This window comes from Podarcis filfolensis, assembly GCF_964270895.1.
Source record: "Podarcis filfolensis genome assembly, chromosome: 8".
NCBI lineage: Eukaryota > Metazoa > Chordata > Lepidosauria > Squamata > Lacertidae > Podarcis > Podarcis filfolensis.
The window spans coordinates 53974061-53989278 of record NC_139611.1 but is presented as its reverse complement, the minus strand read 5'-3'; the positions used below and the strand labels follow the sequence as shown (position 1 = coordinate 53989278).

Genomic DNA, 15218 nt, shown 5'->3' with positions numbered 1-15218 from the left:
CGGGAAGGCGAGCGATGCCTTCCCGCTACTCTCCAACCCGGGTTTGAGGCTGGCGGTGGGGAAAGCAGCGCTTTCCCCATCGCCAGCCCCAGAGATTGGGGGGCAGCGGGAAGGCGTGCAACGCCAACCCGCTACTCTCCAACCCGGGTTTGAGGCTGGCGGTGGGGAAAGCAGCGCTTCCCCCATCGCCAGCCCCAGAGATTGGGGGGCAGCGGAAAGGCAGCGATGCCTTCCCGCTACTCTCCAACCCCGGTTTGAGGCTGGCGGTGGGGAAAGCAGCGCTTCCCCCATCGCCAGCCCCAGAGATCGGGGGGCAGCGGGAAGGCGTGCGACGCCTTCCCGCTACTCTCCAACCCGGGTTTGAGGCTGGCGGTGGGGAAAGCAGCACTTCCCCCATCGCCAGCCCCAGAGATCGGGGGGCAGCGGGAAGGCGAGCGATGCCTTCCCGCTACTCTCCAACCCGGGTTTGAGGCTGGCGGTGGGGAAAGCAGCGCTTCCCCCATCGCCAGACCCAGAGATTGGGGGGCAGCGGGAAGGCAGCGATGCCTTCCCGCTACTCTCCAACCCGGGTTTTAGGCTGGCGGTGGGGAAAGCAGCGCTTCCCCCATCGCCAGCCCCAGAGATTGGGGGGCAGCGGGAAGGCAGCGATGCCTTCCCGCTACTCTCCAACCCGGGTTTGAGGCTGGCGGTGGGGAAAGCAGCGCTTCCCCCATCGCCAGCCCCAGAGATTGGGGGGCAGCGGGAAGGCGTGCGACGCCTTCCCGCTACTCTCCAACCCTCCTGTGGGCTTTTGGGGGAGATGGGGGAATTCCCCCACCTCCCGCAAAAGCAGGCAAAAGCCGCGTGCTCTTTAAAGGGGCTCCGTGGCTTCTGCTGGCTTTTCTAGGAGGTGGGGGAATTCCCCCACCTCGCAGAAAAGCCTGCAAGAGCCGTGCAGCCTTTAAAGAGCGCACAGCTCTTGGGGGCTTTTCCCCAAGGAGGGAGAAGGGACGGACTGGCCGAGTCCGTCCCTTCTCCCTCCTGTGGGCTTTTGCGGGAGATGGGGGAATTCCCCCACCTCCCGCAAAAGCAGGCAAAAGCCGTGCGCTCTTTAAAGGAGCTCCGCGGCTTTGCTGGCTTTTCTAGGAATTCCCCCACCTCCCCGCAGGAGCTGCGCAGCCTTTAAAGAGCGAGCGGTTCTTGGGGGCTTTTCCCCAAGGAGGGAGAAGGCACTGACGGGCCGTTTCAGTCCCTTCTCCCTCCTGGTCGAAAAGCCCGCAGGAGTCACGCGGGGCTCCTGTGGGCTTTTGCGGGAGGTGGGGGAATTCCGCCACCTCCCGCAAAAGCAGGGAGAAGGTCTTGGAGTAGCGCACAGGCTGCGTGCAGCCTGTCCACTGCTCCCAGAGCTGGGGGGGGGGGGAAATCATATTTTTCCTTGATTTCCCCCCTGAAAACTACGTGCGTCCTATGGTCCGGTGCGTCCAATCGTGCGAAAAATACGGTACTTAAAACTTTCCTGGCAACCCACACATCAGCCAGGAGCACCCTCTCTCTGCAACCCAGGGGCATGTCTAGGGTTTTTCTTCCAGCTGGCAGCTGTACAACAGACAGTATCTCACTGCTAACTACTCAAGCGACCTAAGTCAATGGCTGTTTTGATTTAAATGTCTTTAGATCAGCCCTTTGCCAGGCTGGTGCCCTCCAGATGTTTTGGACTACATCGGGCTGCAGAGGGTTATTGGGAGGTGTCACACAAAACATCTGGAGGGCACCAGCTTGGCAAAGGGTGCTTTAAATAGTATCTTACGAGTATGAAATAATTAGCTTTTTTCCAATTCAGGGAACAGACAAATATCATTCTTCAAGGGTTTTTTAAATGGCCCTCTAATTAACAGATAACAGAAGAGAGAAATTTGCTGAAGCATTTGCTATTTTAAACAGATGGAAATTCAAAAGGTGGAGGAAAAGGAGATAAGTTGATTTTATTTTATTTTTGCTAGCAAAGAAACTGTGACAGAAATTCACTTTAGAAACGAATTGTGTGTTTTTAATGGAAGGTGTCTCTGCATCTTTCATCACAAGATGGCACTATTAACTAGAAAGACTTGGCAAATTTCTTGTGAGTGACTGAATTTTCATATTTGGATACAGAGAACTCAGAAGCCCTTTTCTCTTTGCAGATCAAGACACGTCAGTGACAGCAAAGACCGCAACTTTTATAAGCAGCTGCCATTAAAATAAGGACTGCGGTGACGCTCTGGATGTTAAATTGTAATACATTTTAATTGAGTGTGGCAATTTTAACTGCATAGCGCACAAATTACAATAGTAGGTGTTTTAATGTAGTTTGGCAGTTTCTTCTTGCTTTGCTGTGTTTATACATATTTGTAGTTTGTGCTGAAACTGAAATTGCAATGGTAAGTGGCCAATGCAAATAAGTGTCAGTCTATACCTCTTCAGGCATTTGAGTGAACATGTGGGGGCTTAAATTCTATCTCATTCTCTAGAGTGTGGCAGTTCATGTATTCTGTGCATCTGAATGGAACTATCCCAGCCCTTTTCCAAGAGAGCCACCAGCATGGTGTAGTGATTAGAGTACCGGACTAGGACCTGGGAGAGACTAGGGTTCAAATCCCCCACTCCGCCATGAAGCTCACTGGGTGGCCTTGGGCAAGTGACTGCCTCTCAGCCTAACCTACATCACAGGATTGTTGGGGGGGAGGAGTTAAATAAGCGGGGGGAGGAACAATGTACACCCCCTTGAGTTCCTTGGAGAAAAAGGTAGGGTGTCTGTGTAACAACAGCACACTACCATTTGTAACAAAAGGAAGACAACCAAAGACTCACGGGAGGAACATTCTTTCTTTGTCCTGTCTCAAATCTGGTACCCTCCAGATCTTGTTGGACTACAGTTCCCATCATTCCTGACCATTGGCCGTGCTGGCTGGGACAGATGAGTTGTCCAACACCTGCAACTGCAGGCTGCAGAAGGCTTATCTAGCTTTCGTCTTTGCAAACCAACCAACCCAAGAATTTAAAACAGGGGTCAGCAAACTTTTTCAGCAGGGGGCCAGTCCACTGTCCCTCATACCTTGTGGGGGGGCCGGACTATATTTGGAAAAAAATAATAATGAACGATTTCCTGTGCCCCACAAATAACCCAGAGATGCATTTCAAATAAAAACACACATTCTACTCATGTAAAAACACCAGGCAAGCCCCACAAATAACCCAGAGATGCATTTTAAATAAAAGGACACATTCTATTCATGTAAAAACACATTGATTCCCAGACCGCCCGTGGGCCAGTACCGGGCCTTAGTTTGCCTACCCATGATTTAAAAGTTTCCTCTCTTTTTGGCGACAATCTAGCAGACTGCATGGACTCAGGGTTTTACTCAGGGCTCGCCCCCCCGGCTGGAACTCACTGGAATTAGAGTTTCGCCACCTCTTTGGTGAGTTCTGGCACCCCCATAGTCATGGCATGGTGGCACGTCATCCGAGGGTGTGTTCCAGAGGCGATTGGTGTGGCTGGGTGGCAGCAGAGGGTGAGCAGGTGAAGAAGAGAAGCACCCCCCTTTAAAAAGCCCTGAATATACATATAGTTTTTCAGTTTTAGCAAACCATTCAATGAATTTTAAAGTGTTCTGCACAATCAGTTTGCAAGATCCTCTGAGCCGCGTAACAAAAACGGCTTGACAGAAACAGGAAAATAAAGACTGAAAGGATACTTTAGAAATGGGAGTACGAGATATTAAAATGGAAACCTTTGCACTTCAAATGTGTAACCTTTGCTTGAGGTAAGAAGAGCTTAAATTCCTAATGGAATGCGGCTAATCTGGTACAAGCAGAAAATCGGATTTTTATCCAGTTTATTGAGCACATTTTAATGTTTTTCCTTATCAATTTGAAATTTCGCAGGCATGAAAAATCCACAGGCAGAGAAATTTTAATCAATACGACCAGAATCTACAGGTATCTTTTTATGTAACTGAAAGCTAACTGTTTTGTATCGCAACTACAGTTACTATTAGCTGCCTCTGATGTCTTTTGCAACAGAAAGGTGGGAGTAAAAAAATATGTATGCATGTATGCATGTTATTTAATTTTATTTATTTATGTTTATATCCTGATCGTCCCTTCAAAAGAGCCCAGGGTGGCAAACAAGAAGTGATAAAACAATAAAAATGTATGCAAACTGGGATAAAGATCTCAACTTAAAAGGATTGTTGAAAGAGGAAGCTGGAAAGGCAACAGAGAGGGTGCCTGTCTAATATTCACGGGGAAGGAACTGAAGAGAGTTGGGCCACTACAGCAAAGGCTTGATTCCTACATTGTGCAGAATGGACCTCACAATAAGATGGTGCCTGCAGAGTGCTGTGATCAACTGGGTCTATAAGGGGTGAGGTGATCTTTCTATTATTATTATTATTATTATTATTATTATTATTATTATTATTATTATTATTTTGCAAGGCTGCTTGGAAGCAAGAGATACCTCCAACATCTCCCAGGAAAATGCAAAACCAAGCAGTGAGTGCAATGATATAAACCAGAACTACGCCTTTTAAAAAAGGCTTTTAACATGAGCAAATATACCTAACTGATGCTTCATATACAATGTCTGAACATCATCTGAGGCAGTTTTGAGGGAGGTGGGAGAGAACACCTAAGATCCTATTAAACGGCGAAAATGACATTCTCACTTTTTAATGCAACGTCGCCACCATCTGGACAAACAGATCCTAGCACCAAATGTTTTCAAACCGTTCCCCTGAACGTATGGTGTGCATGTCTCAAGATCTGGCAGTAATATGTCACCCTGTGTGACCACGCCCGAAACACTGGACCAGAAGGACATTTCCTTGGCAACAGAAGCAACCACTTTTGAAAAGGGAAAGGTTCTATAGTTATTAAAAAGCCTTCTGGAGTTTAGCAAGTGGCAAATGAATTTGACTGCAGAGGGATCCTATTCCCAAGTGACACCCACTGGCTAGGATATGATCACCTGTAAAGCCCTTTGAATCATCAGCATACACATGACCGCTGATGATCTATGGTGGAGTAACTATGCCCGGCGAAACACTCATGTCCATTAAGTGGGGAAATGTGGTGTATTGCTCTTTATGAGGACCTGAGTGTAGCCACAGGGAGCCCAGCCACTTACAGGGAAAGAAAGCCCCCTGCTGCCACTCACCCCCCTTTCTGACCACAGGAGTGGAGCTGGCAAGGGCTGGAGCTGGGATTTCTCCCTCCTGCCCCTGTATAGTGTAGACCTAACGTTTATACTTTTATACTGTTATACACACTAGGAAAGCAAAATAAAAATAAAATGTGCAACTTGCTTTATTGGTGTATTAGCTTTCTTGCAGGGGTCTGGAACCGACCCTGTTATATCTCTAAGGTATGCCTGTATATACAGTTATTATTTCAAGATTAACTGCTTGGGGCTAGAAAACCTGCCAAGTTTAGCTAACACAATGTTGGATTTTATCTACAAGGTATTTATCAAAAGAATGAACAACATCTGATAAAAAAAGGCAAAGAAGCAACATCTTAAAAAAAGAGCTGCTCTCCTTCCCTTTGGGCAATCCAGCTTTTCATCTCACTCTGCATTTTGCACTGTGCAAAAAAAAAAAAAAAAAAAAAAAAGGGTGGAGTGCGGTGGGGGGAGAAAGAAGCTCTTATTTCATCTGCGGTTAGTGAAATCGTTTACTCCCTCTCTCTCCTCTTGCTAGTGCTTCCTAGGACTCAGTGAAACTGGCTGGTCCCTTGAATTACCTGGCCTACGGCTGCATCCCTACCTCCCCTGGCCACTGGATTGCTTTGGTGGAATCAGGCAGAGAGAGCTGCCACACCCTCTTTTCTCAGTGCCGTGGAGGGTTCGTTTTGGAGGAATATATGGTGCTGGGGAGCCTTATAAAGCAGAGCAGGTGGGTAGCATTTGTGCTGGTGGAAAGAGATCTATCTTGTGACTCTGTTCAGAAATACAGCCTGCGCACTGGTGAGAGGGAACAGAAGGATCAAACTCAACCTTACAGATTCCTCTGGCATACTGCAACCCGAGGTATATGGGGGCAGTCTCTTTTAGAAAGGAAGACCAAAAAAACCCCCCACGCAAGCAAGGAGCTCTGCAACTCATATTTCAAAAAGCAACAAGATTTTGCTTAGGGGGTTCTTACAACGGCGCCAGGTACATCTATGTAGCGTGCCTGAGGAACGCGATGTTCAAAGAGGATCAGAAAGAGTACAAGGCTCCTACGTGACTCCTTTTGTATTGCAGTAGTTCTCCCGCCCATTGCCTTTTTTTTTTTTTTTTTTTGCTAGGCTCTTAGAAGATCTGTGCATCGAAACTGAAAAACCACAGGGACAAAATTTTTGCAACGGGCACAGCATATCCCACTTATGACAGTGCAAGAGAGAGAAATGATTTCTGGGGAGGGCAGAAAGGCAGAGACCCGAGTAATACGTCACAGAAATATGCAGTGGGTGATCTCGATGACAACTGGGGAACGTTCATTTGGGCAGCCAGCACACAATTCTTTCCCCTTGGACTTTACCAGGGAAGCGTGGCTTTACATTACGCCGAAACTGTGTGGCAAGCCAGCACTTCTTGGGATTCTCCGACAGAGGGCTCCCCTGAGCTATATATACAACAAAAAGGCTGAGCAAAATTCCAAACAAGGTATATTCAGCAGACACTAACTTTGTTACAGCTTTACGGGTGCAGATGTGCAAATGACATGATTACTGCTGGGAGATACAGCTATCTGGACTAACAAACTAGCCTTACAAGCAAAGCAACTATTAAATGAGAGTCTTAACACACAAACATAGAAGTTAGTATTCTGAGAAGCAACTTGGAAATGTAAAGAGAACTGGAAATCTTTTGCATGCAGCTGAGTTAGACTTCGAAGCTGCATTGGTAGAGAAAGGAGACTTCATAGAAGTGAGGGCTGACTCTGCAGCCAGGTGAAAACATCTGGCTGGCAGGTGGGGGGGGGGAGGAGGGAGGGTAGATGAAACCAGCAACTAATGTCTGAATGGTGCAGTTAGGTGTTTTTTTTAAGTGTTGGCCCGTGTGCGTGCATGTGCGAGGGCATTTGATGCTCTGCTTCAGTCAGCAAATCGTCTTGGGCCAACAGTGATGGAAGTCAACATGCAGTTCAACCCCAAACAAACAGACTACAGATCAGAAACCAAGCCTGGATTCATGAACATTTGATTTAAGAAAATGTGGCAAGCACATCCTCCAATCACTATTGAGATCTGGACCAAAAATGAATCAATCCTCTAGCTAGAAATTTCCAAGCATCCACTGCAAATCCCATCCACATATGAACAAAATCCATCTTCTGCCCAGCCTTCTGCCCAAAGAAAATGGTCCAATAGCTAACAATTACGCTGTTATTTTATTTTAAATTATTGGCTTTGGGTTTAAATACTAAACAGTTCCAAAACTGGGGGTTTATTGTGTTTTTGTTGTGTAAGCCATCTTGGCTGTGAGTCCTGGAAGACCTGCTCCCTGCCTTGCAGGCTTTTACCCACCTGGTCTGGGAGGACAGAGCCCCGACTGACTCCAGCTACAAAAACTGAGGCTGCAGAAGAAGCCAGAGACCCTCCTGGCTGTTTCCTATCGTAGACCCGGGTCATCAAGCCTGAGCTTCCACAGCCACCGCCTGCCATGAACCACCATTGGCAGAATTGGCAGCAACAGCAGCAGATACGTTCTATTATGCTGCGTTAAATGTGCATTTTACATTTGTCTTCCTTTACTAATGTCTTCTTTCAAAATGTTTAATGTACTGTTTTTGTTAACTTTGCTGTGTCAAATGTGCACTCTGTAGTTGACATCTCTCAAAAAGTTTTATTTTGAAACCTTTAAGATAATATTTTAGTCTCCTGTTAATTATGTTGCTTTGAATGTATACTTTATACCTGACTTTCTTCGGTGATGTTTTATTCTGGATTATTTTATTTGATGTTCTAAAGTAGACGGTAAACTGCTTTGAGATATTTTTTTTTTTGAAAATACAAAGTGGCATGAATAATAAACAACTACCTGGCTACAGGTGGGGGTCGGGGCAGACAGAAGAAAACAAAATGAATACAAAGGAGGTTGAATACTAAGCGAGTCTCTGCCCCACCCCTAAGATTGCAGATTGCTGAGGATCTAGGTTCTTTACCAACTTGGCTTAAGAAATAATTAAGATGACCTCGCCACCCCAATTTCTTTCTTTGTTCTTGTATGTTATTGAAGTGTATGCCCTTTATTAAATAAATAAAAAATAAGTAGAAGGAAAAAGAACTAGGTACCTGGACTCTTTGGTGCCAGGACAGGCATCATCATCATCATCATCATCATCATCATCGTTATTATTATTATTAAGAATGGTAGACATAGTTCTATCACAGAGGAATCTTTTACTCACCACAAGTCTCCATCTTCAATGGTTTTCTCATTTGGAGCGCCAGCATGTCCGTAGTGCAGAACTGAGCTATTATGCCCACTGAAACAGCAAAAATAATGATATATATATGAATCAATAGTCTTAAATACAGAGAAAGGAAACATAATCCAGTGTATGGGGGAGAAAATCTGCCCATGTTAACAAGCAAGCATTTCTGCATACAGAGTAGCTCAGTCTTCCCCATCCTGTTCTGGCTGGGGCAGAAGGGAGATGTTTGGTTTGATGCTGGCTCAACTTACACTGCCATGCCTTCAGGGCTGGATTTAGGTTTGATGGGGCCCTAAGCTACTGAAGGTAATGGGGCCCTTTATATGTCCAGCTGTCCTTTGTCAACAACAAATTGTCCCTGTTTTTTTTGTGTTGAATATATGCTATATGGCAGGGGTCAGCTAACTTTTTCAGCAGGGGGCCAGTCCACTGTCCCTCAGACCATGTGGGGGGCCAGACTATATTTTGAAAAAAATATATATGAACGAATTCCTATGCCCCACAAATAACCCAGAGATGCATTTTAAATAAAAGGACACATTCTACTCATATAAAAACACGCTGATTCCGGAACCGTCCACAGGCCAGATTTAGAAGGCGATTGGGCCAGATCCGGCCCCTGGGCCTTAGTTTGCCTACCCATGCTATATGGTAATTTATGGACCTAATAGGTATCTAAAGCCATTTTATTGGTTTTTTTATCTTATATTTTGGAAATGTAGATCCAGGTGTGTTTTTTTCCTTTAAAATTTTTTGGGGCCCCCAAGAGAGTGGGGCCCTAAGCTATAGTTTGTTTAGCTTATACGTAAATCTGGCACTGCATGCCTTAAACCAGTTTCTTATGCATAGCCCTGCTCCCTGGGTGCTCTTTTCTTGCTTTGAAAATGGGGTTAAATTTGAGGTGAAGGGGGAGGGGAAATGAAAAACAGAACCGCCTAAGAAATGAGAGGGAGAGAGAGAGAGAGAGAGAGAGGGAGTGTTTCCTGCTGTGTTGGGAATTCTCTTTGCAGCACAAAGTGTCACCAGCAGTAGTACAAGTCAAATACATTGTCATATTTGGTCTCTTTACCTTTTTTGTGGAGCACACAAAAAGGCTAGCTTTGACCAAAGGAGTCAGAAAAGTACTTTTGTTCTTACAACCCGTGCAAAAGTGCTGAATCAGACGGAAGGCAGGAAGAGGGACATGGGTGTTTGCCCCTCACTTCTGAAGGTTCCTGTGATCCACTCAGTGACCTAGTTTTGGTTCCGGCTCTTTTTACTCCGTCTATTGATATTCCTTGAGGTCCAAACGTTAAGTTAAAAGGAAGGAACAAAACTCACTCGGCTCTGCAGATTTTCTCGTTGCTATTCTCAGCTATAAGCTCTCTGTCCTTTTAAAGAAATGCTCAAATAATGAAAAAAGGCTCATTCAAAGCCCCGAACCGCACACCTCAAGATTTCTCACAGTACCCATCTGGCCTCTCAACCTCAGCTGTTAGGTCACATCAAACCTTTTGAACCTAGAATCCAATTTGCTACTCGGTTCAAGAAGAAAACTTCAGCAATTTGGACAAAACCCAGAGGGGTGGTTCTATTCCAGCAGAAGGGAGGGCCCTCTGGCGCTTCAGAAGAATCGCATGCAAACCGTGCGGCATGAACGTTTTGTGGGCCAGATTCAACTTCACCAGCTGATTTGAAGGAGTGGGTGCTGGGCTGGCTCTTGAAAGCTCACGACAAAATGCGCCTGCTACTTCAAAGTGACCAGATTGTGTGCAAAATGAGAGAATGAGCCACGAAAGATGTGGGATTGAGAAAACATTGCATCACCCCCTGTGATGGTTCTAGGGGTTGCTCGTGCGTAAGCCGGTGCAAAACCCGGTTGTATTGCCTGAGTGAACCTTTTCTGTCCGGACAGCCACTCACCCGTGGCTGTCTCAATCGCTGGCAGAATCCGTCAGTGGGCGTTTCTTAAACTTCTTCCAGCAAAGAAGCTCTTTGACGCCTAGTCTCCTCCTACTCTCTCTGCGCGAAAGCCTTCTGCACAAGGAGGGCGTAGGCAGCGGAGGACCTCTACTCTCCCCGCTGGTCCCCGGCAAAGAGTCATGGGACCGCCTCGCCGCTTCCCCCATCTGCCCCCCTTCTCCACTGGTGCTACGCTGATTCTCTTCCCCAGAAGATGGGCTGCCTCTCCCCATCCCGGGATGCTCTCTGGAATCCCTCTGGATTTTGCTCTCTCCTTCCAGCACTGATGGCAGTTCCCTGACACCCCCCTTCCAACTTTCAGGCATAGATTTATATGAAGATGTTAGCTCTGGGCACTTATCACAGACTAAAACAGCCAGAAGCAATACTTAGTTTGCATATGCTGCAAAAAGAGAAATTGCAATCTGGAGGGGTAGGAGATGAGTCCTCTTCAGTCATTCAAAAGAATTTGTGGGCTCAAACTGGGCACCCACCCCAACACCCCCATGCATGGGCTTTTAATTGAAAGCTTTGTTGTACAGGCTGCTGGAGTTTTTAAAAAGTATTTTAAAATTTGCTGTTTGATTAATTTGTTTTTTTTACACACACACACACATGCTTGCCCTTTTAAGGAATGGCAGCCTGGTTGCAAACATCCCCCCTTTCTGAGATCCGGCTGGAGTCTACTTTGTCTGTCTTTCCTCTTCCACCAGGCCTTTGGAATCAACTGTCCCCTGTGCCTACTCTCTCGGCTTCCATTTGTGGAAGAACCAGAGAAAGTAGGATTCTTTCCAATGGCTTTAATATTCAGATTGGTGCGATATGTATGCAAATAGCTGGCTCGAAGAACAGCAGGCAATGCACACAGTTAATCCAAGGATACACAGAATGATCCAATTACTCAAAGCCTGGACAACTGACCCAACACTGACACACCCCTTGCAATCCCATATAAATGAATGGGGTGGGCTCAGCTTTGTGAATCCAGCAGTTGTGACCTGCCTTGAGACCACTGGTGAGGAGGGGCAGAATATAAATCCTAGAAAGAAAATAAATGAAATGGCATTTGGTTCAATGTGCTGTTTTATGCTCATACATGTACATTGTGTGTCACCTTGACATCTTTTTGATGGAGGGAGGTAGAAACGTATTTTAAATAAAGCATGCTAACAAACACACACTAGTAAGGCCGTACAGAAACAGTCTGAACTAGAGGCATAGATTGAATTATTTTCTTTTTGTGTGTGAGAGTCCTGCTCATCTCTTTTAGAGCTCATTTAAAGTACTGCAACTGACCTTTAGCATCTACTTATTGAGTTTTAAAATGCACCTTGTTTATTAAAAAGGATAATAATTACTTCTTACTGAATACGATATGATCAGGACTTTCCCTAGGCTTAGGATAGTGTACCGATATGGCAAATTTACAAATAATTAAATAATTTAGAAGGGACGTGGGTGGTGCTGTGAGTTAAACCACAGAGCCTAGGACTTGCCGACCAGAAGGTCGGCGGTTCGAATCCCCGCGATGGGGTGAGCTCCCGTTGTTCGGTCCCAGCTCCTGCCAACCTAGCAGTTCGAAAGCACATCAAAGTGCAAGTGGATAAATAGGTACCGCTATGGTGGGAAGGTAAACGGCGTTTCCGTGTGCTGCTCTGGTTCACCAGAAGCGGCTTAGTCATGCTGGCCACATGACCCGGGAGCCTCGGCCAATAAAGCGAGATGAGCGTCGCAACCCCAGAGTCGGCCACGACTGGACCTAATGGTCAGGGGGCCCTTTACCTTTACCTTAAATAATTTAGAAAGTACACAAAACAAAGCTTGAGAGTCACAGGAAACACAGGAAACTGCCTTATATTGAGTCAGCATCAAGCTCAGTACTGTCTACCCTGATCAGAAGGAATTTCCCACAGTTTAAGGCTGGGGGGTCTTTCCTGAAGAAGCCGGGGATTGGACCTTTTGCATGCAAAGCAGGTGATACAGGACTTGGCTGCAGGAGAACCAGGAAGCTCGTTTGGAGATCCTTGACGCATCACTCTCTCTTAGGGAGTTTTTGCAATCAACACAGCGAATGTAATTCTCTCGCTAATATGCCTGATTTGATCTTTTGAATAATTTTGTTATGGTGGGTCTAATGCAAAAACAAACAAAAAAACCAGAAATAATTAATGCAAATCACATCTCTACCTATCTGGATTTATAATTTGAAATGAGCCGACACACTCACGTTCCTGAGCTGGTATGAGTTATTACTTAGTATGAAAGTTCAGGGCTCTCCTCTTGCCGGAGAGACCTCTCACAAATTAAAGTGAGATGGGAGGGGGGATGAGGAGAGTGAAAAATATTCTTTGGTGAAAGATCACAAAGCGGGGGCCAGTGATGTTACCTTGGAGATGCATGGAATTCAAAAAGAATGCCTTGCTTGCGAAAGCAACCTCCGTTTTGCAGAAGCAAGCAAGGTAGAAGCAAGACTAAGGTAAGAAATAATTGTAACCCACCCTGTGTTCTTGTTACAGGGAGGGAGAAACATCTAAGTAGCAAAATAAATTAAGTATGTTAGCAATTAAATCATGAGCTAGATTAAACCTTAAGGGCATAATAATTGCATTGTTGGTTAAGACCCTAATGCTTGGCCAGGTCATCTCTCTGAATCCAACTGTGGCCCACTGGTTTGGTTCAAACACAACACAGGCCAAGCCATGGTTTGTTTGGTAGAAGTGTGGTTTGTTTGACTGTCCAAAGCCAATCCAGCAGACTAACCAGCGTTTCTTTTCTGGAAACAAAAACTGGTGTGAAGTTCTTGACCAGGCATAGGCAAACTTGGCCCTCCAGATGTTTTAGGACTACAACTCCCACCATCCCTGACCACTGGTCCTGTTAGCTAGGGATGATGGGAGTTGTAGTCCCCAAATATCTGGAGGGCTGAGTTTGCCTATGCCTGTTCTTGACTCACAAACTATGAATTGCTTCGACGATGCTTTGGTGCTATTGCTTGCTTAACCATGGTCTGTGCATCCCCAGACACTTATCAGGCTACAGGGACAACACAAGAACAGCTGGGAAACAAACCAAGCTCAGCAGGAACAAGCACCATGGTTTGTTTTGCTTGTACGTGAGATGATGTGCAGCTTGTTTGACAAACCCTGGCTGTGTAGTGCATTATTGTGTTTTTATATATGTTGTAACCCGCCCAGAGTGCCTGGAGCAACCGTTAGATGGGCGGGGTACAAATAATAAAATAATAATAATTATTCAGACAAAATGCTCATCTTCATCTTGTGTGAAGATCAATCTTTCTTTCATATACATCTATATCTATGTATATCTATATACAGTGCCTTTTTCTTCTAAAAAAAAAAGTTTATTGGTACTCTCATTTTGACCCCAGAAAATCACCATTTCATAGTTCAAATCAGGAAAAATAAATATAGTAAATGGACCAAAATACAAAGATTCACAAAATGTTTAGGGGTATGCGTACCCCTGCATCCCCCCAGAAAAAAGCACTGTCTGTCTCTCTCTCTGTCTCGATCGCAGGAGTCAGCAGTGGATCAGCCTCACCCTGGCGAAACCCCTTCATGATCATGGTATATAGGAGCAAATTAATTTTATTGCCCCATGTGAGGATCAAATGAATTATATTTATTATTGCGTCTACATCCCACTTTTTCTCCAAGAAACTCACGGTGCTGGAGATTATTGTCTCCCTCTCTATTTTTATCCTCATCATCACCCTTTGAGGGATCTTAGGCTAAGAAGGAGTGACTGGCTGAAGGTGAGATTCATGGCTGTGTGGGGATTCGAACCCTGGACTCCCAAGTCATAGTCCAACACTCTAACCACTACACCACACTAGTTTTCTAATGACCTCTGGGTTATAATACTGATGTGCTGCTTGCTGCACTAATGCTCATGCTTTTTGCCCTGGTGTGAACATCACTTAGACAATTACTAATCAAGGATTAGGAAATGAAGAGAAAATTAAAAATGTCAGCTTGCATTACAAGCAGATTTCCAGGGGGAGAGTGGTGTAAATGGAATGGACGGCTGGCGATCCCGCCTGGCTGCATACAAAGCAGGGCTGTAATGCAGTTCAGCGAGAATTTTAATTGCACAATTATCACAATATCAAATATTTTCGAACTGATTACATCAACGCGAAAAGAAAAAAATAAATTATCTTTGTTTTTACTCAACTGTCCTTTGGGCACTCTGTGCTCTCTCTCCCCCCTATCACTGATTTTCTTGACGGTTAAAAAGGTATGGAATTCTAAAGGCAATTGCAAAAACCTCAGATGCAAAAGGGCAATTTTGTAAAGATCTATAGATAGAGATGCACAGTCTCATGAACAGAGAATCTGAGGATAAGACCTACACTCCAAAGGTGGACAGCCAGATGGTGGTGGTGTTACCTGTGTTACCTGTAGTCCTCCAAGTGAATGTTAAACTACAATTGTTGGACTAAAGACCTAAAGAACTCTGGACCAATGACATGAAAGGCTGACTTTCCCTCCACTGCCTGGGATTAAGACCAACAAATGGAACCCAGATAGACTTACTACAAAGTGATGATTATTGGCTTGTGGTCTATAGAAATGCTCTCTCTATCAGCTCTCTGTCCATTTGGTAGTGGGGAGATCTAGAGTGTGGGTTTCTGGCACTGGGCAAACAGGACAGATTAGGGATTCTGCTGGTTTACTGCCTGCCTCACAGTCTCCCTGCCTGAGCTGACAGAGCTGGTCTCATGAGGTGGTGTTGAGGACTCGCAGGCTGGTGGTTATGGGGAATTCAACATCCCTGCCTAGGCTCTGGGTTGGCTCAAGACTTCATGGCTGCCAT

At 45.5% G+C, this 15218-nt stretch overlaps 1 protein-coding gene across 1 annotated transcript in view; it reads right to left on the bottom strand.

Annotated features, from left to right (window-relative positions):
• Positions 1–15218, bottom strand: part of PEPD (peptidase D) — a 123515-nt gene that overhangs the window by 20895 nt on the left and 87402 nt on the right. Inside the window, exon 11 of the mRNA XM_083625248.1 lies at positions 8412–8489. Within this exon, the coding sequence (XP_083481374.1) occupies positions 8412–8489 (78 nt within the window). The remainder of the gene's footprint in view (positions 1–8411; positions 8490–15218) is intronic.